Source organism: Hemitrygon akajei, chromosome 21, assembly GCF_048418815.1.
Source record: "Hemitrygon akajei chromosome 21, sHemAka1.3, whole genome shotgun sequence".
NCBI lineage: Eukaryota > Metazoa > Chordata > Chondrichthyes > Myliobatiformes > Dasyatidae > Hemitrygon > Hemitrygon akajei.
Genome location: NC_133144.1, coordinates 57,729,299 through 57,757,085, shown reverse-complemented (window position 1 = coordinate 57,757,085; position 27,787 = coordinate 57,729,299). Strand labels below are relative to the sequence as shown.

Sequence of the window (27,787 nt, the reverse complement as noted above, 5' to 3'; positions counted from 1 at the left end):
AATAAGGGTCTCAACTCAAAACATTGATTGTTCATTTCCCTCCATGGATGCTGCCTGACCTGTTGAGTTCCTCCAACATTTTGAGTGCTGATTGAAGCTTCAGCACCTGTTGTCTCTTGTGTTTAAGTGAAAACTAGGAAGAGTAGTGTGAGAAGGGAATAGAAAGACCTGTTGAGAGGGTAAAGTGAGAAGGGTAGTGACAAGGCTCATATACAGCATACACTCTGGTGAAATCTGATTATAATGAATGACCTGCCTTATTTCTTTACTGTTGTAAGTAAGATATAGATGATAAGAAGGTTAAGGGATGATAAAATGGTCCATCTAAAAATTATATACCAGAGGGTTGAGATCAACACGAGGTCATGCAGTAGGAAGGTTTGGGGATTCCACATAGACTCCAAAGTTGCCTGGGCAAGTTTTCTGTCAATAAATTTACACTTGGAGAAAAAAATAACTTTGAACTCACTGGCAAACAACTGTAACAAGGTACTGGTTTGGATTTTGACATCAGTGAACACATGAAACCAGGGCAGGTACACAAGCCGAATAAGCAAATTTCAAGAGCTTAGAACATCGGCCTAAGATGTCACAAGATTTAAGATTTTGAAAAAGGATGGTGCAGACAAAGCATAATAATGCACCTTTGGCTGCCAGCATAATTTGGCTGAATTTTACCTATCAGAATGTCCACCTCTGTACGAAAGTCCTTATACTGTTGCATTTTCACTTCTGGGTTTTAGTGTGATTTTCTCTTCCCCAGGCGACTCAGTCCGGGGGGACTGTGCTCCTAGTGGGGCATGGACCGGATTTGGTGAGTGTCCCTCTTCTAAATGCCGCCATCCGGGAGGTTGACATCCGGGGCATGTTCCGATACTGCAACACGTAAGTTCTGATTCTCACTGATCCTCTGAAGTTACTTAACATGGACTTCTAACTTTAACTGAGATACATGCACGGAAGCCAAATCTCTGCGGTTAACTCCGTTCAGGTTTGATTTATGGCGAAGTGTCAGGTTTTGTTTTCTTGGAGCTCCTCTCTGTTCCTCAATCCCTGAAAATCATCAAGACTATTTTGAGATTCTGAGACAAGGCTGTGAAATGTTTGTACCTATTTGAAGGAAAGTGAATCTGTGAGTCACCTACTTGGCTGTGGCTTCAGGTCCATTTAGGAGGCTTTGAGCACAGTCCTGTTGTAATGTGGGGATGCGATGCTGTCAGGATAAGGTGCTGTCTGCTCTCTCAGAGATTCAGAAGAATAAAGGTGCCCTGAACAATACCTATCCTCAACCACCACGGCAGAAGTGGATAAGGTGGCCACGTTGCTGTTAGTGAGAGCTTGTCCCATGTGAAATGGCAACGGTCGTACTCTATAGTGTGAGTGCATTTATTAGCTCTCATCTTTTAGAAAGAAATTCAAGTGATTTTGTCTTGTCTCACATCTGTGCATATATGTATGCAAACACTCAAGCATTCACGCGTACACACACGCACACGGTGTGTGATGCTCAAGTTTTATGCTGCTTCTTCATAGTTCAAGTTCAAGATTAATTGTCATTCAACCATACATGAATACAGCCAAATGAAACACCATTACGCCAGGGCCAAGGTGCAAAAAAAGCCAGTACCAGCAGACATACACAGCACAGGGCCATATAGTACATATACTGTAAGTTAGCAAGCACGTATAAGCTATCAGTAGACTACAGTCATACAAAAAATACATAGTCCAAGACCCTGAGTCCATGAATGTTGCGGCATTCTGCAGTTGAACAGCATACGGCTTGTCTTCTGCTGAGCGAACGCTAAGGGCAGCATCGACTCCAGTTTGAACGCTGCGCCACATGGTGCTCAGCACTCTGGTGGAGCGCTCCAACTCCAGCGTCTCTCTGCTGGGGTTCAATTTTGCTTGTTTCATATACACAGGGCATGAAAGTCAGCAATCAAAGAAGAAAACAGATGCATTTCTGAAATAAGCCTTCTTGAAGAATTTGTTGCCTTTGTGAACACACACAGCTGGTAGTGATGAATTTCGAAACTCTAACTGCAGATAGCACTCATCAAAGGAGTTTGTTCAGCTCTCTCAAATACATGTTGAGTTATTTATTGGCAACTCATGTATAATCACTTGTGGCTGAGTAAACAAACTACCAGGAAGAAGGAAGTTTAAGAATGTAAAAATTGAAACAATGACATGGCTTGTGACATCTCAATAGAAGCCATATCAGTTATACTGTTGCCCAATATCCTTCATGAATAGTCTTAAATGTCCCTCATTTCCCTGAAACTCAATTCCTGTTAAGCACAAACTTCTGCCTTGTTCAACTTTGTTTTCACCAATGCCGTGATCTCCTTGCTCACATCTGAGACAACAATGGAATGGTCCTTATTCAAACTTCAGGGAACCCCGACTGGTGGCTGTTTGGTTTCACGGGCAGACCCTGAGGTAGAAGCCAACTTGCTAGAGATTTTTTGAAGTGGTTGTTCAAAAGATGAGCCGGTGATAACCAGGAAAGTTTCTCATTGTGAGAATAAGTGGGTCAACATAGTAAAGGAATAATTTGTTTATGTTCCACTACATCCTCTTTCTATTGGGATGTGAAGACATTTACTGCAGGATAGTGCGGCACTGGAACTAGGCCCTCAATGCTGTGCCAACCTAATTAAGCTAATGACACTTAAACCCTCCTGTGTACATGTGGTCAAAGTTCCAAGTACATATATGTCACCATGTACTACTTTGAGATTCATTTCCTTGCAGGCTTTTACAGGAAAATAAAGAACATAAGAAATAGGAGCAGGAGTCGGCCATCTGGCCCGTCAAGCCTGCCCCTTCATTCAATAAGATCATGGCTGATCTGGCCATGGACTCATCTCCACCTACTTGCCTTTTCCCCATATCCCTTAATTCCCCTACTGTGCAAAAATCTATCCAATCTTGCCTTAAATATATTTATTGAGGTAGCCTCAACTGCTTCATTGGGCAGAGAATTCCACAATTTCACCACTCTTTGGGAAAAGCCTCATCTCTGTCCTTAATCTAATCCCCTGAATCTTGAGGCTATGTCCCCTAGTTCTAGTCTCACTCATCAGTGGAAACAACTCTCCTGCCTCGATCTTATCTTCAGTACAATAGAATAGAAGGTAGAAATAACCATATAACAATTACAGCACGGAAACAGGCCATCTTGGCCCTTCTAGTCCGTGCCAAATGCTTACTCACCTAATCCCACCTATCTGCACACAGCCCATAACCCTCCATTCCTTTTCTGTCCATATACATATCCAATTTTTAAAAAAATACTACAGAATTTATGAAAAAGTGATACATAACAGAGACTGACCAGGAAAAAAAGTGCAAAAGAAGACAAATCATGCAAATTATAAAATAAGGTGCCCCAGTTTCCTCCCTCAATCCAAAGCTGTACCGGTTGGTACGTTAGTTGGTCAGGGGTTGTCAGGTTGCTGGGCAACACAGCTCAAAGATCCAGAAGATCTTGTTCTGCACTGCATCTCAATAACTAAATAAATAATACTGTGTTGTAGGATCTGTGAGAGAGATTCTATAGATTGGGGAGTCAGTTCAGTGCTGAGGTGAGTGAAGTTATTCTCGCTGGCTCAGGAGCGTGATGGTTGTAGGACAACTGCGAAGTCCTACCTTTTTGGTGCTTGATGAAGCGGTCCCCCAGTCTATGCTCCCGATGCAGAGGGGGCCATACTGGGAGCAACAGATACAGTAGATGAGCCCAACAGACTTGCAGGTGAAGTGTCACCTCACCTGGAAAGAGTGTTTGGGGCTGTGAATGGAGGTGAGGAAGGAAGTGCAGGAGCAGGTGTAGCACTTCTTCCACTTGCAGAGATAAGTGCCCGGAAGGAGATCAATGGGAATGGATGTGTAGAATGTGGAATTCCCTTCTTCCACCTTCTCTTCTCCTCATCCATCTATCACCCTCCTCCTCCCCTTTCTCTCAAGGATCACTGTCCTCTCCTATCATATTCCTTCGTCTTCAACCCTTTACCTCTTCCCCTTTCACCTCTCAGCTTCTTACTTCATTTTCCTTCCCCCACCCACCCACCTTCCATCTTACCTGGTCTCACCTATCACCTGTCAGCTTGTACTCCTTCTGGTTTCTGCCCCCATTCTTTCCAGTGCTGATGAAAGGTCTTGGCCTGAAATGTCCAGTCCTTATTCCTCTCCATAGATGCTGCTGAGTTCCTCAAATATTTTGTGCATGTTCATAACAGTATTTTTGTGTTATTATTTATTATATTTTGAAATAGACAAAGAGAAAACTTTTTACTGTGGACAGGATTTGCTAAACTGTGACATAATATACAGTACAATTGAAATCTTGCTTCAAATTTGTGTAATAAAAAGCAGGGTTTCAGTGTATTTCATAGATGTGAACTGTGGCTTTGGTTTTGTTTAGTTAGTTTATAAATACACCTGTTATACAGTGCTGGCTCACTGCTAAAACCCGGAGGGCACATACAATAGAAGACAATTAGGATATGCGAAGCAATACTCACAAAACGCTGGAGGAGCACAGCAGGTCAGGCAACATCTATGGAAAAGAGTAAATGGTCAACATTTTGGGCCGAAGCCCTTCCTGGTGACTAGAAAGGAAGGGGAGAAGTCAAAGTAAGAAGGTGGCAGGAGAGGAGGAAGAAGGACAAGGTGGAAGGTGGTAGGTGAAACCGGGAGAGGGTGGTGGTAAAGTAAAGAGCTGAGAAGTTGATTGGTGAAAGGGATAAAAGGCTGGAAAAGAGGGAAAAAAGAGGGAAAAGAGCTGCAATTGGTGATTCAGTTTGATCTTTCTCACAGTTCCTCACTGTCACAGAATCTGTTCTTCAGCTGATTGATTCTCTTCAATGTGACACAGCAGAGAGCGCTGGAGAAGCATGGGTTATGGGGCCAGAAGACACCTCAGCTGTGCCACTGAAGACCTGAACTCCAGAACTAGCCAAGCGGTTTCAGTACAGTTATAAACCAGAATCAGAATCAAGTTTATCGTCGATATATGTTGTTGAATTTGTTGTTTTGCAGCAGCAATACATAAAAATAACTATAGTTTACAATAAAAATATATAAAAATATAAATAATGCAAAAAATGATCAATATAAAGCTCTTCCTAAAACATTGGGTGTGTGTCTCTAGGCTCTCGTATCTCCTCCCTGATGGGAGCAATTAGAAGAAGGCATGTCCTGAGTGGTGGGGGTCATCATTAATCTTCCTCCAGGAAGTTACCCTTGCAAGCCACCCAAACACCTCTTCCCTCACCTCCAATCAAGCCCCCAAAAACTCCTTCCAGATGAGGCAACACCTCACCTGCAAATCTGTTGGGGTCCTCTATTGTGGCATCCACTACATTGGTGAGACTTGTTGTAAATTGGGGGACCACTTGGTCAAGCACGTCCGCACCATCCACCACAAATTGGACTTCCTGGTGGCCAAACATTTTAATAAAGATTCCCATTCCCATTCCGACATATCGACCCATAGCCTCCTCTTGTGCCGAGATGAGGCCATTCTCAGTGTGGAGGAGAAACACCTTATATTCTGCCTGGTACCCTCCAACCTGATGGCATGAATATTGATATCTCCTTCCAGTGAACAATTCCCTCCCCCTTGCCTCTATTCCCTCCTCTGATCTTTCACTTCTTTTCAACTCCCTATTACTTGCCCTTCCCTTCCATCTCTCCTATGGTCCACTCTCCTCACCTATTAGATTCTTTCTTTTCTAGCCTTTGACCTTTCTCACCCACCTGGCTTCACTTCTCACTTTCCCGCTAGCCTCTTTCCTCCTCCCCACATTTTTATTCTGGCATTTCCCCCCTTCCTTCTCCATCCTGAAGAGGGGTCTTGGTCCAAAACGTCAACTATTTACTCTTTTTCATAGATGCCACCTGACCTGCTGAGTTCCTCCAGCGTTTTGTGTGAGTTCCTTTGGATTACCAGCATCTGCAGATTTTCTCATGTTGATGATAGATCCCGCCTTCTTCTGAGACAGAAAAGTTGCACAGGGCTGCCCCATGCACAAAAAGCAGTCAATCCAACCAGTCCACTCTGAACCATCAGTAAAATGATGGAGGTGTCATCAGCAATACTATTAAGCAATGCTTGCCCATAGATGTAATGATGGGTCTTTGACCCTGAAGCATTAACTTTGTTTTTCTCTCCACAGATACTGCTTGACCTGCTGAGTGTTTCAAGTAGCTTCTGTTTTTATTCCAGATTTCTGGCATCTGCCATATTTTGATTTTCTTAGGCACCTGTGATCTACACTTGCAAAAAAAACCTCGAACACAACCTTGGTCCAAGCTAGGTCCAAAGAGCTGAATCCCTGAGGTGAGGTGGGAGTGACTGCCCTTGACCTCAGAGCAACCATGTGATTGAGCATGGAGTCAAATAGCCTTGGTAAATCTATCAATGGTCACCTACCAGTGTCTGAAGTCATTGCTTGCACAATGGGTGATGGTTATGGTTACTGGTTCATCATTCCATTTCCAGGACATCACTGCAGGAGTTTCCCAAGAACAGATGTCTTCAGTTGTTTCATCAATGACTTTCCTTTCATTGGAAGTCCAGAAGTGCAGAGTCCACTGATGATTGCATGATGTTCATTTTGATTTGCAAGATGAACCAATATCTCAGATAGGTGCAGCTGCCTTAGGCACAGGTGGGTGTGGCAAGTAATGTCAGTACCAAGGAAATGCCAGGCAGTGAATTTCTCCAAGAAGAGTGTCATTGGCCATAGGAAAGGTGCTGGAAGACCGCAGAATAATTGATGTCACAAGAAGGTTGTCTGAGGTTACAACATGATATTGACAGTGGATAAAGGAATGGCTGCTGGAATTTACCTCAGAGAGATATGAAGCAGCGCTTTTTTGGAAAGTTAAATAACAGCAGGACAAACCTGGGAAGTGCAGCTGAATAGAGGAACCTCAGGGTACAAGTATATAGTTTCCTGAAAGTGGTGACACAGACAGATGAAGAAGACATATGGCACATTTGCCTTCATTGGTGAGGGACTGGGTGCAAGTGTTGGAACGCAGTTGTACAAAATATTGGTGAGGCTGAACTTGGAGTACTGTCTACAGTTCTGGTCAAACACAATAAGATAAAATGACTAAGTAGGAAAGGGAACAACAGATCTTGTGCAATTTCATATAATTGTGCAATTCACTATATGTAAATTTATAAATGGAACAATTTCACAACAATATCGCAATGGCAAGTAATGTAATCTTTGGACAGTGCACTGTGTCTAACCTTTCCCTTTTATGGACTTAGTCAATATTTATGATGGCTCCATGGTCTCTCACAGGCTTCCAACCACAGCACGCCCTAGAATTCCCATTTGAGAAATGTTTAATCCTTTCATTGGCCAGTCTGATCACCTCAGAAATGCATTTCTTTTAATTAATACCATAAACCTGAGCTCATTGAAAGCTCTGGTGCCCCTGCTGTACCAGGTCCATTTCACTCATCACCCCTGTGATCTCTGGGATAGAGCTTGCTCCTAGTTTGACAATTCCATTTTAATATTCTCATTTTTATCATCTAACTTAGAGTCATAGAAAACTACAGTAGCCCCATCTACCTGCACTGGGATCATAGACTTTCACAGCCCTACTGTCCAGGTACCTATCCAAACTTCTCTTAAGTGTTGAAATCAAACTCACACGCACCACTTGTGCTGGCAGCTTGCTCCACACTCTCACAACCCTCTGAGTGAAGAAGTTTCCCCTCATGTTCCCCTTAAACTTTTCACCATTCACCCTTATCCCATGACCTCTAGTTGTAGTCCTACCTAACTTCAGTGGACAAAGCCTACTTACATTTGCCCTATCTATACTCTGGATCAGCCCATGATTGAATGGAGGAGCAGACTTGATGGGCTGAATGGCCTACTTTGCTCCTATATCTTATGGTCTTATGGTTTATACACCTCATAATTTTGAATACTTCTATCAAATCTCCCCTCAGTCTTCTATATTTCAAGGAATGAAGTCCTAACTTATTCAGTCTTTCTTTATAACTCAGGTTCTCCAGTCCTGGCAACATCCTTGGGAATTTTTTCTGTACTCTTTCAACTTATTTACATTGTTCCTATAGGTAGTGACCAAGAATGAACAGTCTCCACAGTCTTCACCTGCTCTTGCCCAACATCTCTCTGGCACCTCCCTGCTCTTCCCAGATTTCATTGTTCCATCCAATAATGAAGTCACTACTCTGTAAAATAAACTTGACTCATACGTTCCCTTAAACTTCCTCCGTCACACTTAAATGCATTTCATCTCAGATATGACACTTCTACACAAAGAAAAGTTTTGACGCTCTGCCAATTGCCTCATAATTTTATGAAATTTACTTACAGTAGGTCTCTCCCCGGCTGCTGATCCAGAGAAAGCAAGCCAAGTTTGTCCATCCTCTCCTCATGGCTTATGCCTACCAATCAAGGAAACCTCACCTGCATCCTTTCTGTAATGGGGCGACCAGGTTTGCACATGGGGCTTGAAATGCGGTCTAACTGAAGTGTTATACACTTAGTGGCCACTTAATTAGCTACAGGATTGGAACACAGTGTGGCCTCCTGTTGCTGTAGTCTATCCACTTCAAGATTTGACATGTATGTTCAGAGATACTCCTCAGCACACCACTGTTGTAATGTGTGGTTATTTGAATTACTGCCACCTTCTTGTCAGCTTGCATGCATTCGGCCATTCTTCTCTGATCTCATTAACAAGGATCTTCATCTACAGAATTGCCACTCACTCAAAGTTTTTCATTTTTTGCACCATTCCATGTAATCTCTAGAGACTGTTGTGTAGAATCATAGAATCATAGAAAAGTGCAGCACAGAAACTGGCACTTCAGCCCATCTAGGCCATACCAAAACATTTAAACCTTCTAGTCCCATTGACCTGCACCAGCACTATAGCCCTCCATACCCCTACCATCCATGTACCTATTCAAACTTCTCTTAAACGTTGAAATCGAGCTTGCATGTGCCACTTGCATTGGCAGTTTATTTTCACTCATGTTCCCCTTAAACTTTACACCTTTCCTCCTTAAACCATGACCTCAAGCCATTGTCCCATCCAACCTCAGTGGAAAAAAAAACCTGTTTGCCTTTCAGAGATTATCAAACTGCCCCCATCTTGCACCAATAAGCATTCCACAGTCAAAATCACCTGGATCACATTTCTTCCCCATTCTGATGTTTGGTCTGAACAACCAATGAACCTCTTGAGTATATCTGCATGTTTTTATGCAGGGAGATGCTGCCACGTGATTGGCTGATTAGATAATTGTATTAACATGCAGATGTACAAGTGCACCTTATAAAATGGCCACAGAGTGTACATTTGCAACATAACAAACTAACTTTTATACTGAGTGCCCTAAGCCAATGAAGGCAAGAAAGACATATCACCCTATCTGTTGGAGTAACTATTTTCAGTATGCTATGCACTTGGACCCCAATATCCCTCTGAATAGCTTTCATGACTCTTCCTGCTACTTTCTCCGCCTAGTGTTCCTTTGCATAGCTTAGTATTAAATTTTGTTTGACAATACTTGGTGACACCTTTAGCCATGTTATAGCAGCAGTGTAAATATGAGTTGTTGAGGTGCCTTTTAAGTGCTGAATTAAGTTCTCGCCATTTGACCAAATGTAGACTTTTACTTTTCCATATCAGGTATCCCGTAGCAATTGCAATGCTGGCTTCGAAGAAGGTGGACGTGAAGCCTCTGATCTCTCATCGTTTCCCACTGAGCCAGGCCATTGAGGCATTCGAAACCACTGCGAAACAACTGGGGATTAAAGTGATGCTGCAGTGTGACCGAGTTTGACATGGTGTGTGACCTTGGGTAGCTTGACTTTTCAAGATTCACCTTAAACCATATACTAGCTACAGAAAGTTTTCATGTCTCTTGGAGAGTGTGTGATTAACTCTGCAGAGCAACATTAATCAAAAGATTTTATTTCACTGACGTTGTGTTTCCTTGTGCTTTTATTCCAGCTATGGTCATTAGGTCTCTCCCTTACCTGTGAATGAGGAAGTTGAGGGTTGGAGTTCTCTTTACTACAGAAATTTCATGATGGTGCTGTTTTAGAGAAATGATGAAGTGGTTCTCTCAAGTATTATTCCAAAGAATAAGAGGGTTTCCTAACTTTGATCCATCATTATCTGTTACTGTCTTAGGACACCCAACTGACTTAGAAATTGTTATGTAGATGTGTGAAAATAACTTAGTTTTTTATTTGTACACTGGTATAATTGTTTTGCATACATGGTAACAGTGGTTCCTCTGGTAAGGCAGCTACAGAGACATGAGTTCGATCCTGCCCATGTGGAGTCTGCACGTTCTCCGGTACCTGTGCAGGGTTCCTCGCACATTCCAGAGCTGTGAGGGTCAATGGGTTGATAGAGCAATGTAATTTGCTCCTAATTTGCTGGCGATCGGGAGAATCTGGGTGGAAGTGGGAAGAAGAGATTGGAATTAGTGTAGATTGAAGCTTAAATGTCAGAATGGATTCAATGGGTTGAAGGGCTGGTGCTGAATCTATAAAGTCAACAATTCTTAATCTGATGTACCGTACCAGCCTGAACCACTTTCATTTATCTCCGACTCCATGGCCTTCTTACAGAGAAACGTAGGGGATTCATTGGGCTGAATAGCCTAATTATGATCTCAATCCCTATGGTCTGTGACCAATGAGCGTGTGACAGAAGGGGTGGGAGATCAGCCTTTGGTGCTTTTGTTTGGCATATTGGTGAGACGACATAGACCGGGGAACACCTTCACTCAGTCCGCCACAGCAGATACAATTGCCCTGTGAACGCCTATTTTAATTCTCCTTCCCATTCCCATACTAGCACGTCAGTCCATCACTTCTTCTGCCATGATGAGGTAACACCTCATATTCTGTCTGGGTAGTCTCCGACTTCTGTCTTTTTTCCATTCCCCATTCTGGCTCCCCCTCTTACCCCTTTTCTGCTGCTCACCTGCTGATCACCTCCCCCTGGAGCCCCCTTCTCTTTCCTTCTCTCCCGCGGTGCACTCCCCTCTCCTATCAGATTCCTTCTTCTTTTCCACCTATCACCTCCCAGCTTCTCCCTTCATTCCACTTCTCCCACACACTCACCTTCCCCTCACCTAGTTTCAACTATCGCCTGCCAGCTTGTACTCATTCCCCTTCTTATTCTGTCTTCTAACCCCTCATGTCCAGTCCTGATGAAGGGTCTTCACCTGAAATGTCAACTATTTAGTCTTCTCCACAAATGATGTCTGACCTGCTGAATTCCTGCAGCATTTTATGTGTGTTATCTATTTAGGAGTGGTGGGTGTGAGGAGAAGTCACACCCTGGGCCAGAGCTGATCAGAGGATTGTTGGAATGAGAGTAGAGAGTTAATAACTCAGTCAAGATGAAGGACAGAAAAATGACTCGTAAGTGTGGAGTACCTTAAACAATAGCTGGTAGTCATGGAAACAACCTACACTGGCTGTTTCTGGAGCAGTGTGACTATCCTGCAATCACATTAGATGGACAAGAATGATTTTTGATCAGAAAAGTCCCAATTACATTTTGGAGAAGGTGTAACATAACACAAAATACTCTTTTCCCTAGATGCTGTCTGGCTTGCTCAGTTCCTACAGCATTTTGTGTGTGTTACTTTGATTTCCAGAGTCTGCAGATTTTCTCTTGTTTGTGGTAACACAAAATGATTGCAGACACAAAATAACTCAAAACAATCATAAATACAAGAGATTCTGTAGATGCTGGAAATCCAAAGCAACACACACAAAATGCTGGAGGAACTCAGCAGATCAGGCAGCGTCTATGGAGAGGATTAAACAGTTGAGCTGAGACACCTGCATCATGACCGCAAAGGGGCGAGAAGTCAGAACAATTACACCAGCAAGTGATTTACACAACTATACAAATAAAAAATAAGTAATTTTCACACTCCTAAATCACTCCTACTGAAGTGAAGCACAAAACAATTTCTATTCTGGATTATTCTCCTTGTTCAGATGGAACCTATGTGTGTGCAGCTGGCACCTACGACTACATCTAACAAGTACTTAATTAGTTATGAAGTGAATATAGAGCAAGGACGATGTTATATAAATGTAAATCATTCCTGTTTTTGACTTTAAAGCTGGTTGACAACATTTGTAATTTTGATAAAGGAATAAATATTGCCAAGGATACCAGGGACTTCTCCCTTTCTGTTTGGGATCTATAGCAGCCATGCATAAAGACTCCACAAAGCTACTGATCTGGTAGTAGAATTGGTATTGGTTTATTAATTTCATAATTATCAAGATACGGTGTAAAGCTTGTCTTGCATACTGTTCATACTGATCCAATCATTACACAGTGCATAAATAATGTAGACAACAATGCAGAATAAACACTGCTGCAAAAGTGCAGTGCAGCAAACGATAAAGTGCCAAGAGTCCATCTTATTGTACAGAAGGTCTGTTCAAGAGTCTGATAACAGTGGGATAGAAGCTGTCCTTGAACCTTATGGTACGTGCTTCAGGCTTTTGTATCCTCTGCTCAATGGGAGAGGGGAGGAGAGAGAATGTCTGGGGTGGCTGGGTCTTTGATAATGCTAGCAGCTTCACTGAGTATAGACAGAATCAATAGAAGGGAGGCTGATTAAGCTGTATCCAACAATCTTCATCAATTCCATCACTGACAGACTCTCACTCTCCCTCTCATCTGTTGTTCCTGGGGAAAGGAATCTGCATACAAACAGTCTCTCTCTCACTCGATGCTGCTGGAGTTCATGGGTCTTGGGCAAGGTTTAATGGACACGGTTTGTGGGTTGGACTCGGTAGCTCACGTTATGATGTGTTTCTGGTTTCTGATCACTCTCCTTTTTGTTGGCTGTTTTGTGCAGTCTTGATTGGGGTGGACAGGCAATGTGACCAGCAGATAGCCAGCAACACGGCACTGGATTGAACTGAACTGAATACACCCGGACTCTTTTGATGACTTTGTGATTTGCTGTTCTGTATTCTGTCTTTATTGCTCCTTTTTTTTGCCACTTGTGCGATTTGTCCTTGTTTTGTGTGCGTTGGGGGGGGGGGGGGGGTTGATGTTCTTCTTTGAATGGGTTCCATAGTTTTCTTTGTTTCGTGGCTGTCTGTGAGAAGACAAATATCAGGGTTGTGTACTGCATAACTACTTTGATAATAAATGTTGTTTGAATCTTGGCCTACCATCCTTTATAAGAACATAGAACAGTACAGTACAGGAACAGGCCCTTCAGCCCATAATGTCTGCACCAAAAATTGAACTAAATCTCTTTGGCCTGCACGTGATCCTTATCCAAACCTTCCCTGCATATTGTAAGGTCAAACAAGCTAGGGCTTTTCTCTTTGGGGTACAGGACAGGAGGATAAGAGGTGACAATGCGTACAAGATGATAAGAGGCATAGGTAGTGAGGGCTGCCAGGGCCATTTTCCTAGGGTAGCAATGACTATTATGAGAGGACATAATTTTAAGGTGATTGGAGGAAAGTATAGGGAGGATATCAGTAGGTTTTTTAACATGGTGGGTGTGTGGAATATCCTACCAAGGGTGATGATAGAAGCAGCTACATCAAAGACATTTAAGAGGCTCTTAGAGAGGCACTTAGATGAAGGAGAAATTGAGGGCTATGTGAAGGGGAAAGTTAGAGTGAACTTGGAGTAGGTTAAAAGGTCAGCATAACATGATGGGCTGAAGGGCCAGTACTCAGCTGTAATGTTCTATGTTCATGTGTCCATCTAATAGCCTCCTAAATCCCACTGTGGTATCTGCTTCGACCACTACCATTCCAGGCATCTGCCTCCCACTTTAAGAAAGCTTGTCGTAAGAACCAAAGTGCCATTAAAGACAACCGACAAAAGCAATGTGGTGTACAGGACCACCTGCGGAGACTTCAACAAGAACTATGTAGGCCAGACAAGATGTAAACTCCCAACTCATTTACGGGAACACAAACTTGCGATACGGAGACATGATCAATTGTTGCTGATCTTTCTACGTGATGACCAAGAAGGACACCACTTTAACAGGGACACCACGGAGATTCTGGTGCAGGCATACAGGAGGCAGGCACAAGGAATTTTAGAAGTTTGGTTCTTTCCTGATAACTCTGTAAACAAACATATTGAAATTGGTGCCATCTACGAACCCCTAAGAGCCAATTAAATTTGAGCCAATAGAATTCAAAGGTCAAATAAAGGGACAGCCAATCATGACCAAGGCAAGCAAATGGGTGGGCAGGGGCATATGAATGTGAGAACTCCCAGAGAAAAACACCAACAACTGCACACTGAGGATGTCACCTCGACTGGTGATGAAACATCTGCAAGCTAATTGCCAAGTTCGGAGAACAGCACAACATCAAACCATCCTCTTTAAAGTTTAAACTTTCTTTAAACTTCTCATTTCTTACCTTAAATGCATGTCCTCTAATGTCTAATAACATCTGACTATCTTCACCATTAATCACGTTCAATATCGTTGTAATCCTTCAAGTAACAAAGTAATCAATGATTCCTCTCATCAATGGGTCAGCCAAAGAATCTCGTAAGTACCAGGGAATGGTTATCTCCAACAAGAGAGCTTAAGTGTTACGTCTTTACAATCATTGATGAATCTATTGCATCAATGCTCTTGGAATCTTACCAATTGAGAAAACGAATGGACTAGACGCAAAAATGCCAAGTCACTATAGTCAATATTAGGTCGCTTTCTGGGTAGTCCTTTATTATTGGCTCACTGCCTGACTCCACAAAATACAATAGCTTGCATTCACAGGGTGATTCAGAGTGGTAAGATATCTTCAGATATGCTACAGTGTCATATGGGGGTGTTGTATCAGGACCCAAATGCAGGACACAGACATTGCCGTGCTAGGAACAGGGCAGGACAAGGGACTGGGAACAAGGAGCCTGGGGTGGACTCCGAGCCCGAGGCTGGACAAGGACCCATTGGGTCTTGCCTCGGGCTCGGACCCCCAAACCCAGGCGAAAACGTGACGAGGCTTGGCTAGAGACTTGGGGTCTTGAGGCTTGGCTTGAGCTTGGAGGCAGACTAGGAACTGTACATAAACATAGAGCCGGGACTTCTCCTTCGACAAGCCGGGACTCACCTTTCACAAGACACTGACATGAGACTGGACAGAACATAGACATAGAGCCAGGACTTCTCCTTCGACAAGCCAGGACTCAACTTTCACTCCACACCAAAGTGGGGCAGGACTGTCCGTCGGGTAACAGCAGAACGGCCAGACTTACCCGACAGAGGTAAAGACAAAACAAGACAGATTCCCCCCGCAGGGCAACGGCAGAACAGCCTGACTTACCCTACGGAGGCGAGGACAAGACAAGACAGATTTCCCCCACAGGGCAACGGCAGGACAGCCCGACTTACCCCATGGGGCGAGGACAGGAAGAGACAAACACCAAAGAACGACAGACAGCTCTATCTCTGCATCAGGGCTGCTCTGAGTAGCCGTTACAGCCAGCAACCTTGGCTGGCTACGGAAACAACCGGATCCCTACCTAGCTCAGGGTGGCTGACGGCCACCCAGCTGGCCCAGGAAATGGCTGAATCCATACCGCAATGACAGCTCTGACTACTGACAGCAAGGCTCCAAGAAGCAATGGTTCTCCAATGCAGCCTAAAGATAGCAAGTGGCCATACCAGCCATTTGCTCCATGGGAAGCTTGACAAGACAACACCCCAACCACACTCAATCCCAGGGCCACTTATATTCCCAGCCAACAAGATGAGCGTCAGGTGTTTATGGTTTAGTCCAACCGAAACAAGGGACAGCTGGAGGACCCGGAGTCCGGAGCCCGCGGACCCTGGACCGGACCACGACATACAGAAACATTAGCAATTAGCATTGCCAAACATTACTGTTGCCAAATTAAGGGCATATGACTCAAAACATTGGAAGAGACATAGTGTTAAGAAATAAATGAGACAAGAGGAAAGTATAAGAAGACCAAGAAAGTAGGAACTCAGAGGATTGAAGGTCTCCTGGAGGTGACAGACTGGGACATTTGAGGGCTATGGAGAGATGGATCCGGAGCTGTGCAGGTCAGTGAGTTCTGACCTGGACAAATGAAGAGCCATAGAAAAATAAAGCATAGAAGCAGGTTCTTCAGCCCACTAGGTCTGTGTGAACTTTCAGGCATCTATTAAGTTCAAAGTTAAAAGTATGTATACTGTCTACAACCTTTAGATTTTTCCTTCTGTATCATTGGGATGATGGCAAGGAAAGTCAAAACCAAATTAAAAGCAAAAGAGAGGGCAATATGATTGAGCAAAAGTTAGTGGGAAGTTAGAGGATTGGGAAAATCTAAAAACTAACAGAAGGCAACTAAAAAAAACCAAAGGGGGTGGAAAAGATGAAATGAGAAAGTAAGCTAGCCAACGTATCAAAAAGGATACCAAATGGTTTTTTTCCCCAGATATGTAATGGGTAGAGGAGAGCTGAGAGTGGATATTGGACCAATGGAAAATGACGTTGGAGTAATAGTAATTGGGGACAAGGAAAAGCCAAGTGAACTGAATAAATATTTTGCATCAGTCTTTACTGTAGATGACACTAGCAATGTGCCAAAAGTTCCAGAGTGTCAGGAATTGAATGCAGATGCTATTACTAGAGGGAAGTTGCTTGAGAAACTGAAAGGTCTGAAATCACATCTACCGGATGGACTATACTCCAGGGTTTTAAATGAAGTAGCTGAAGCGATTGTGGAGGCATTATTAATAACCTTCAAGAATCACTAAATTCTGGGAAGATTCTGGAGGGCTGGGAAATTACAAAGGTCACTACACTCTTCAAGAAAGGAGAGAGGCGGAAGAAAGGAAATTATAGGCCAGTTAGCCTGACCTCAGCAGTTTGGAAGACGTCAGAGTCAGTTGTTAAAGATGTGGTTTGGGGGTATTGGAGGCGCTTAATAAAATAGACCAAAGTCAGCATGGTTTTCTCAAGAGAAAATCTTGCCTGACAAATCTATTGAAATTCTTTGAGTAAATGACAAACAGGATAGACAAAGGAGAATTAGCAGATGTTGTTTACTTGGAATTTCACAAAGCCTTTGACACTGCCACACATAAGGAAATTTAACAAGATTAGAGCCCATGGTGCTACAGGAAAAATATGAGCATAGATAAAGCATTGGCTGATTGGCAGGAAGCAAGGAGTGGGAATAAAGAGAACTGCGACATGATTGGCCGATTAGATATTTGCATTAACAAGCAGGTGTACAGGTTTACCTAATAAAGTGGCCTGAACGGTTTGAAGATCCTGAGAGGTCCTGATGAAGGATCTCGTTCCAAAACATTGACTTTTTATTCCTCTCCATAGATGCTGCCTGATCTGCTGAGTTCCTTCAGTATTTTGTGACATCAAGGGCGAAGGTTGATCTAAAAGATGCCCTGATTCATTCAATGGAATTCAAGTTTAATTGTCATTCATACGTGAATACTCATGAATACAGCACTAAATGAGACAGTGTTGTTACTTGACCAAGGTCCAAGGTGCAAAACACAGTACCAACAGTCACACACAGCACAAAGCACACATATGGCATACAAGATAGTAAACAAATGTACGAGGGTGATTGATAAGTTCATGGCCTAAGGTAGAAGGAGTCAATTTTAGAAAACCTAGCACATTTATTTTTCAACATAGTCCCCTCCTACACTTACGCACTTAGTCCAGCGGTCGTGGAGCATACTGATTTTGGACCTCCAGAAAGTGTCCACAGATGAGTGATTGATGTTTGAAGCCTAGGGTAGAAGGAGATGAGTTATACAGCTCTCATTACATGCACATACAGGTCAACTCTTTGAGTGATTATGCAGAAAGTTTGAAGTTAATAACTCATCTCCTTCTACCTTAGGCCATGAACTTATCAATCACCCTGATGAGTTATTAACTTCAAACTTTCTGCATAGTCACTCAGTGTTGAACTGCATGTTCATGTAACGAGAGCTGTATAACTCGTCTCCTCCTACCTTAGCCCACAAACTTATCAATCACCCCTCGGAAGATGGCAGCAAAATTCAGCCATGCAGAATAAAATAGTCTAGAACCTGAGTCCATGAATGCTGCAGAAACTTGTAGTCAACCGCAATGCGGTTTGTTGTCTGCCAAGTGACATTTGGGGGGCAGCACTGACTCCGGACCGGATGCCACGCTGCACCGCCCCTGTTGCGGTGCACCAGCTCCGATGACACTCTTCTGGCAGCTGTAAACAGACAACACCACGGCGTGAGGCCCTGAATCCGTGAATGCCGCAGACATCCGCAGTCGACCACAATATACAGCCTGCCAGCCCGGACACCACGAAAATAATGAAAGGTGTAGATATTAGGTGCAACCGCATGGTGAAATAAATACTGCTGACACAAATCACATATTATACCCAAGAAGTAAAACTACATATTGTTGGACCCTGGTGCTTCTGAAAGTATGCTGTAAGGATACCAGGAATGCAAGAACCCAGAAGATTGTAGTCTGGTGAAGGTGACGGCCTGTAGAGATTTAGGCCCATAGGGAGATGGATCAGGAGTTGTGCAAGTCAGTGAGGACTCAGCTGGGCAAATGGACAGCTGTGGAAAGTTACAGCATAGAAACAAGCCCTTCAGCCCACAAGCATCCATTAATGCACTAATCCTAACCCATTTTATTCTCCATCACCTACAAATCATCACACACTAGGGCAATTTGCATTGGCCTATTAAGATCATAAGACATAGGAGCAGAATTAAGCCATCTGGCCCATCGAATCCACTCCACAATTCCATCATGGCTGATTTATTTTCCTCTCAACCCTTGCACCTGCCTTCTCCCCATAGCCTTTGACACCCAACCCTTTCTGCTTTTACAGCAGGGATTATCTCGGATGCAGGTTACTACCTTCTGAACGAGGATTCAATAAGGTCGATCCTGTAATAAACTGCCGATGACACCAACTTTACTCCATCCTTCGGGTTCTCCGTACTTCTGTAAATTCTTCACTCTCCAACTGAATTGCAAAGGTAGAAACCAAATCACAACTGGCTGTGTTGGTGAAACTGCCGGCAATAACCTTTGAGACTTAAGATAGAAAGTAAAAATCCACTTTAAAACAAAACTGCGTCATGAGACGAATACACAGCATAACAGAGTAACTGACGAATTAAACGACGAACTGACCTGCGTCACAAAAGGGCTTTCCCGTTTTATACCTGTTGAAACAGGCCATCACATGACCTCTCACTGGTGGGAAAATTACATCACGGGACCTCACACTGGTGGGAAATTACATCACCCCACCATCACAAGACCATTACATCATGCTCACCAGATACTCAATTACATCATGGTCATAAGACATTCACAAGATACCCATGGGGTATGTAACACCTCCCTCCAAAAAAAAAATTGGATCTGTCATGAGCAAAATTTTAACAATTAACTATTTGCAAAAAAAATACAGATGTATAAAATTTACAACATACACAGTATATGTAGTATTATCATACAGCAGCTTACAAATTACTATACAGTAGGAGTGTTACAAATGTTAAAATATCACTGCATAAAAAATTACATTGTACATTCAACATCTAGATAGACAATCAGCAATCACATATTTGCTTTTAATATGAGTTATCAAAATATTATACTCCTGTAACATCAAATTTTTGTTGCTAAATTGGAGTTTGATTTATTTCCTTAACCATTTTCCTTAACCAAGTCCAGACCTACAACATAACTAAGGTAAGTCACAGTGGCATGATCAAATTCACTTTCAACTAAGTTAATACTTAAGTTAGCTTTTGAAAGCCTTTCAGATAGTTTCTCCATCGCAGTAATATGTGCTTCCCAAGTATCATTTCCTGTAACTAAATCGTCAATATAGGCATCCGTGTCTTTTAACACCTGAATCACAGAATTAATCATCTGCTGGAAAATACCTGGGGCATTCTTCATCCCAAATAGAAGAACATTATATTCATATAACCCAGATGGGGTTACAAACGCAGAAATCTCTCTACCTCTATCCGTCAATGGAACACACCAATACCCTTTCAACAAATCAATCTTTGCAAGGAACTTTGCTTTTCCAACTTTATCTACACAATCATCCACTCTAGGAATTGGATACGCATCTGTTTTCGTTACAGCATTCACCTTCCTGTAGTCAGTACAAAACTGAATTCTACCATCTGACCTAGGCACCATAACACAAGGTGAACTCCAATTCGAATTAGGTTTAATAATATTATTCTCTAACATATACTTAATTTCATTCTCAGCAAGTTCACATTTTTCCATGTTCATCCTATCTGGATGTTGCTTTATGGGTGTGACAATTGTTTAATCGTTACAATAGCAGAAAACATACAAGAAAGAGGAGCTGAGAGAACAAGGTGAAGTCAATGTAAAAAGCAGTTGTAGTCACTCATTGCTCAGACTAAAGGTAACAATTAACATGTAAAGTAGATTCAAGTAACATGATACCTGCTACTGAAAACTAGGAAGCTTCTAGATTAGAAAGATACAGAAGCAACTGTACTGTAATTACTGGAAAATTCACTGAACAATTACAAGTACATTCAGTAGCCACTTTATTAGGTACACCTGTACACCTGTTGTTAATGCAAATATCTAATCGGCCAATCCTGTGGCAGCAACTCAATGCATAAAAGCATGCAGAAATGATCAAGAAGTTCAGTTGTACGTATCAAACATCAGAAAGGGGAAGAAATCTGATCGGTTACTTTGACCGTGAATTGATTATTGGTGCCAGATGGGGTGGTTTGAGTATCTCAGAAATTGCTGATCGCCTGAGATTTTCACACACAACCATCACTAGACTTTACAGAGAATGATGTGGGAAACAACAACATCCAGTGAGCAGCATCCCTGTGGGTGAAAACATCTTGTTAATGAGAGAGTCAGAGTAGAACGGCCAGAGTGGTTCAAACTGACAGAAAGGTGAAAGTAATTTAGATAATCACACGCTACCACAGTACTGAAGAACATCTCTAAAGGCATAGCATGTCAAACCTTGAAGTGAATGACCTACAGCAACAGAAGATCATGAACATACATTCAGTGGCTGCTTGAGTAGGTATAGAAGGTATTTAATAAAATGGCCATTGAATGTATATACGGTGATTATATAAAAATACAAGCAAGCATAGGAAAGTTAAACTACAAAAAAAAATTCTACATCCAATCCAGTGACATGTTATTAGATGCAATGCATATTTGGTTCCTGATTATTCTTAATTAAACATCACGATGGTCTGACATTAGAATCATGAATATAACACAGTAGCTATTAATTTTAATAGGAAATGTATTACTTTACACTCTACTTTGAAGTTGTTAATACCTGGGATTTGTTGAATAGAATGGATAAACTTGCAAGGTAGTGTAGATGTGTGTGTGTAAATATATCCAAGATGAGGCCACCCTCAGGGTGGAGGAGTAACATCAATAATTCTGTCTGAGTAGCCTCCAACCTGATGGCATGAATATCGATTTCTCCTTCAGGTTAAAAAAAAAATTCCCTGTCCCTCCCCTCTTCTATTCCCCACTCTGGCCTCTTACCTCTTTTCACCTGCCTATCACCTCCCCCTTTCCTTTCTCCTATAGTCTTCCCTCCTCTCCTATCATATTCCTTCCTCTCCAGTCCTTTATCTTTCATACCCACCTGGCTAAGTCTTTATAAGGCATTGGTCAGACTGCACTTGGCATATTGTGAGCAAATGGACCCCATATCTAAGAAAGGTTGTGCTGGCATTGGAGAGGATCTGGAGAAGGTTTTAAAGCATGATCCTGGGAATGAAGGAGTTAATATATGAGGCGTATTTATGGCTCTGGGCCTGTACTTGTCAGAGTTTAAAAGAATGAAAGGCGGACCTTATTGAAGCCTACTGAATATTGAAAGACCTAGAGTGGAAGTGGAGAGGATGCTGATGATGTGGGAGAGTCTAGGACCAAACGGCACAGCCTCAGTGAGGAGGAAGGATTTCTTTATACAGAGCCTGGTGCACAATGGGCTGGAGGCCAAGACATTGGGTATATTTAAAGTTCTTGATGAGTAACCATATCAAAGATACTTGGAGAAGGCAGTAGAATAGGATTGAGAAGGAAAATAAATCAGCAATGATTGGAGTGCAGAATAGCCTACTACTCTTATGCCTTGTGGTCTTATAGACTTCATATTGATTCTGTCACTGTATGTGGCCTACCCAGTCTGACAGCGCTGCTTCTCAAGGACTTGGCCTCCTCTGTCACTGGTGCTGCTGCTCAGCCGTTCCCAGCAATGGATGACGACCTCACACGGATCACATCCACCCTACATCCAAGTGACTCGGTATGGAGTGGAATAGAATCCCGGGGAATGGCATCCACCGTACCACAACCTTATTAACCAAGGACAAATTTCTACCTTCTTCATTCATAGGAGATGCCAGACAATTTTATTTCAGTCCTGGGTCCCCAAAATGATTGCAAGATTGTTTGCATGGAGAGTGACTTAGTTTCTAGACAATGAGTATCTGCCAAGATTTTATCACTGCCTATATTAACCAGTTAATAATTAACAATGTCGTTAATGGTGGTGTGAATCATTTTATTATCAGTTGACACCCCTGTTGTATGCGTGTATGTGTGTTTTCTCTCAGCATTTATAATCACTGACTCCAAGACCATTATCTCTCAGCAGTGAGTGTTTCACCAACAACTTAAATTTCACTTTGGAAAGAAATGTCCATTCCATAAATAAAAGAAGCACAGGCGACAAATCTGCAACACACTATTTTATTTCTTTCACATTTTCACAATCAGAGACATCTACTAACACTATCATTGAACTACACTGTACACTATCTCGGGATTCAGGACGGGTTTTGCTGTTAAGGTGATCATAGGCTTTACCACACATCACGTACTGTGGGTGCATGACTGGCAGGGTGAGTAGGCAATTTGTGACCCCTTCCACCATGTATACCATGCCTCTGTGAGCACCAGACTCATGAATTCAAGGTTCAGAGTGATTATGGAACAGTACCACATATCAGCAGACCCTTTGGCCCACAATATCTGTGCTGACCATCTCTTTATTTTCAATAATTCCCAAGGACGTCCGTAAGGATGTTACACATTTTTTCAAGAAGGCTCCCAAGAACATCCTTGAATTTTCTTTGTACCTTGTAGCCTCGTGCCAGCAATGTGGCTCAGTGCAGGGGGGGATTGTCCTGGGACAGAACACTGACATTGTTTCGCTCTTGCTGAAGGGATTTGCTGGGATCGTGTTGATGGTGCCTCTCTAATGCTTTGGGTTAGAGTTTGGGTTGGCTGCAAACAAGCAAGGGATATTTGAATGGAGAGAGGTATCTCAAACAAGCATTGGTCAGTGGTACCAAGATCCTTTTGACTGTGATCTGAGAGACCTTGCTGCAGTGGGGTTTGAGTGATAGTGGGATGTCCTCTCAACAGATAGAGAAAGCTCTTCAATCAACATAGAGTCAAAGATCAATGCGGCACAGATACACGCTGTCTGGTGCAACTGTTCCATGCGGAACACGGTGCCAACCCAGGTGAGCTCCCAGAGGACTGGTGAACAGCTAATCTTGTTCCATTATTCAAGAAGGGATAATCCTGGAAACTTTAGTCTGGAGAGCCTCACATCAGTGGTAGGGAAGTGACTAGAAAGGTTCTTAGGGATGAGTATTTGGAAAGCTAGTGCTAATTACAGGACAGTCAGCATGGTTCTGTGCAGGACAGGCATTATCTTATTAACAATTGAGTTTCTCAAGGAGGTAATGAAGGTAGAGCATTGGTTGTTGTCTCACAGACTTTAGTAAGGTGTGAGACCAAGTCCCTCAGAGGAAGCTCTCTCAGAAGATTGAGAAGCATGGGATCCATGGTGAATTGGCTGTTTGGACTCTCAGTTGTCTTGCTCATAGAAGACAGGGGCTGGACATCAATGGGATTTTGTCAGGTTTCATGTTCAGATCCAGGCGCAGGAAATCACGGAGACTCGGAAAGACCAAGTTAAACAAATAAACTTAATCAAACCATGAATAATACAAGGACACAGAGAACAGAAAACTGCAAGCAAGGATCATCATTGACTGAGAACTGAGGGGATAGCATTGCTCCTTTAAATATATCTCAGGGCATGAAACAGTTCATGTCCTGTTAACTTACCCCTAACAATCAGACAGAACAATAAAGCCAAAAAGTCAAACAAGAGAAGTTAATGAGGGCCCATTGACAGGTGAACAAGGCCCCAACTAAATGTAGATTATACAAAGACATTAGAAGAACATCTGAAAAAAAAACCCAAAGCTGTAAATTTAACATCTATAAGATCATGGTGAGCGTATATGGAAAACAAAAACAGCAATGGCCCAAAGCAAAACAATCATTAATTATCTAATCAAGAAATAAAAGCAAAGAAACTGTAAAGAAAATAACCCATAGAAACCATGACTATTGCCCTGAGGTTGTGACAGATTTATTCTGGATGGAGGTCCATGACCAGTGGTATTCTGCAGGGATTCATACTGGGACCTCTGCTGTTTGTATATATAATTGACCTGTATCTGTGTAAAAACATGGATAGGTAGGTTACCGAATTCACAGAGGGTATGAAGAGTTGTGAAGAGCTGTGATGATATGAAGAGTAGTGTTGTGAATAGCATAGAAGACTGATGAATGATTCAGCAGGATATAGATCAGTTACAGATAGAAGCAGAACAAAGGCAGATTAAGTTTAATCTGGCCAAGTATAAAGTTCTGAAGAAGCCAATTTGCATGCTTTCCTCTATTAATCGAGCAATTGAGTTCAAGAGTCTGGACATTATGTTACAGCTTTATAAAACTCTAGTTTGGTCTCACCAAGAGTATTACATTCATTTCTGGTCACCCCATATAAGGAAGGATGTGGAATCTTTGAAGAGGTAGTGCAATGGTCAGCACAGCACTTTATAGCAGTGGTCCCCAACTCTACCGGGCTGCAAACTGGTGGTTGGGGTCCACTGCTTTATAGTACCAGCAACCTGGGTTCAATTACTGCTGCCGCCTGTACGTTCTCCCTGTGACTGCGTGGGTTTCCTCCGGTTGCTGCTGCCTTCTCCCACATCCCAAAGCCCTACTGGTTGGTAGGTTAATTGGTCATTGTAAATTGTCCGTGATTAGGCCAGGGTTAAATTGGGTGTTGCTTTGCGGAGCGGCTCGAAGGGCCGGGACGGCCCACTCTGCGCTGTACCCCAATAAATAAATAAATAAATAAACAGCCTTTCCAGGATGCCGCCCGGATTAGATGGCATGTGCAAGACAGAGAGTCTGGACAGACATGGGTTGTTTTCTCTGGACGGGCAGAGACTGCTGGAAGACCTGATAGACGTTCGTAAGATTATGAGAGACTGGCGCTATCATTTTTCTAGGGTCGACATGCCTGACAGCAGAGGGTATGCATTTAAAATGAGGGGGTAAGTTCAAAGGGAAGGTGTGGGCCAAGTGATTTTTTTTTTCACACAGAGTGGTCAGTGCCTGGAGCAATGATGACAGGTGTTCTTAGGTAGACACATGAATGTGCAGGGATAGGGCTTTGTGTAGGCAGAGGGATTAGTTTAGTTGGCCATATGACTACTAGATAATTAGTTTGGCAAAACATAGTGCAGTGAACTAATTAAGTAAGTAATCAAATGTCCAGGGCCTGTTCCTGTGCTATATTGTTTTGTGTTCTGTATTCTAATTTCCTGTGTTTGGCCTATGTTGCTCTAACTCCCTCTTCTACAAGTACCTCTCTTAAGTTCTTAAAATACTCTAATGCTTCTGCCTTACCCTCTGGCATTTCACTCAATCTGTTCACTGTGTGATAAAGTTGCCACTCTGGTCACTTTCACCCTAAACCTATCCCCTCCCCCCTTGGTCTCCCTACCTTGAGGGAAATTAGCCTGGCCAACTTCTCCCTGTCACTCAGGGCTTCTGAGGGCCAACTCTACTGTCAATGAGAAGGGGGCATGAAGCAGCTAAAAGAAAGCTTTGAAACTAGCAGTGTGTACAAGAACTCAAAAACACCTGCCAGCTTCCCCTCTCTTACCTACTTATTCTGGCTTCTGACCTCTTCTTTCCAGTCCTGAAGAAGGGTCTCTGCCCAAGACACCAGCTGTTTGTTCCCCTCTATAGATGCTGCTTAACTCACTTTTTGTGTGTAACGAAAACCCATTCCAAAGTCACACACACAAAATATTGGAGGAACTCTGCAGGTCAGACAGCACGTACGGAGTGGAATAAACATTCGATGCTTTGGGCTGAGAACCTTCATCAGGACCAGAAAGGAAGGGCAAAGTAGCCCAAATAAGAAGGTGTGGGGAGGAGGAGAAGTACAAGATGGCAGTTGAGACCTGTTTAGCGGGAAGGTGGGTGGTTTGGGGTGGGGGAATGAAGTGAGAATCTGGGAGGTGATAGGTGGAAGGGGTAAAGGGTTGTAGAAGGAATCTGATAGGAGAGGAGAGTGGACCATGAGAGAAAGAGAAGGAGGAAGGGCACTAGAGGGAGGTGATAGGCAATTGAGGAGAAAAGAAGTCACTTTAATTCTCTCTCTATTTCCTACCTGTTTGTGAGCTTGAAGACCTCATCTTTCACAAGGGCCAAATGTCAGAATTTTCCCTGCAATTCCCACCTTTAGACCCCGTCTACTTGGAAACATTGGAAGGAGCATGTCTCATCACTCCTCCTGACTCATTCCTTCACCAGATTATGGATCACCTACATAACTATTGACTTGACCTAACTAACATAACCCTTCTCTGTAAAACCTACATGGGCCTTAATATTGATCACTTCAAACAATGAATTCCCATTATTAGCTCTAGACTAGATTAAAGATCATTTTTCTGCTCGCTCTTGTAGCAAAGTTGTAATGAGGACGGTGCAGTTAGTGTGTCATTTCCTACAACAACAGTACTTTTGTGGAGCACGTGACTGAGAGACAGGTTGAGTGGAAATGAAATATGATGCAAAAAATAGCCATAACTATACAATTAACAATTTTTGCAAGGTATACTGTGGTCTTTCTTCATGTTGTTTGTCCTTAGGCAGAGGGCAGTTTGTTCAGAAGTTCTCGTAGTGATGTACAAAGTGAGCCTGGTCCCGTTTGTTGATCTGTTGGCAAGCTTTCTCCACATTTTTGGTCAGTCCGGGTGGCCCACAGCTGAAAACTCCAATTTTACCCACCTGTTAACAAAGTTACAGAGTCAAGTCTTTACCTTTTTCATCTATAGCCTCCCACCTTCTTACTTCACCCCCCTTCCCCCTCACTTGGTCTCACCTATTTAGCTGCCAGCTTGTACTCCTCGATCTTCCCCCCGCCCACCCCCCTGGCACCCCTACCACCTTACTCTGGCTTCTTCCCCCTTCCTTTCCAGTTCAGATGAAGGGTCTTAGCCTGAAAATTTGACTGTTTATTCCTTTCCATAGATGCTGCCTGACTTGCTGAATTCCTCCAGCATTACAAAGTTTGTTGTATAAGACAGTAAGATTTAGGAGCAGAATGAGGCCAGTCAGCCTATCATGTCGGCTCCACCATTCAATCATGACTGATTATTATTTTTTAATCAACTCCATACTCCTGCCTTCTCCCCGTAGTCCTTCACCATTTTACCGATCATTTTTCCATTTTCAATCTTTTTTATTAATTAAAAAAAGGATAAATACAAATCAGAGGAGAAGTT

General features: G+C 42.8%; 2 protein-coding genes across 3 annotated transcripts in view; one reads left to right on the top strand and one right to left on the bottom strand.

The window, feature by feature from the left end:
* Positions 1-12,466, top strand: part of LOC140714330 (sorbitol dehydrogenase-like) — an 83,235-nt gene extending 70,769 nt beyond the window's left edge. Inside the window, exons 8-10 of one of the 2 annotated variants that reach the window (XM_073025493.1) lie at positions 764-885; positions 9,706-9,863; positions 10,030-12,466. In XM_073025493.1, coding sequence (XP_072881594.1) covers positions 764-885; positions 9,706-9,859 — 276 coding nt within the window. In that variant the 3' untranslated portion in view covers positions 9,860-9,863; positions 10,030-12,466. Of the gene's footprint in view, positions 1-763; positions 886-9,705 lie in introns of both variants that reach the window. The other variant, XM_073025492.1, reaches the window with a different exon arrangement.
* Positions 12,467-22,846: 10,380 nt separating this feature from the next.
* LOC140714331 (dual oxidase 1-like) overlaps positions 22,847-27,787 on the bottom strand; it is a 130,866-nt gene continuing 125,925 nt past the window's right edge. The window contains exon 34 of the mRNA XM_073025494.1: positions 22,847-27,290. Coding sequence (XP_072881595.1) covers positions 27,168-27,290 — 123 coding nt within the window. The 3' untranslated portion in view covers positions 22,847-27,167. The remainder of the gene's footprint in view (positions 27,291-27,787) is intronic.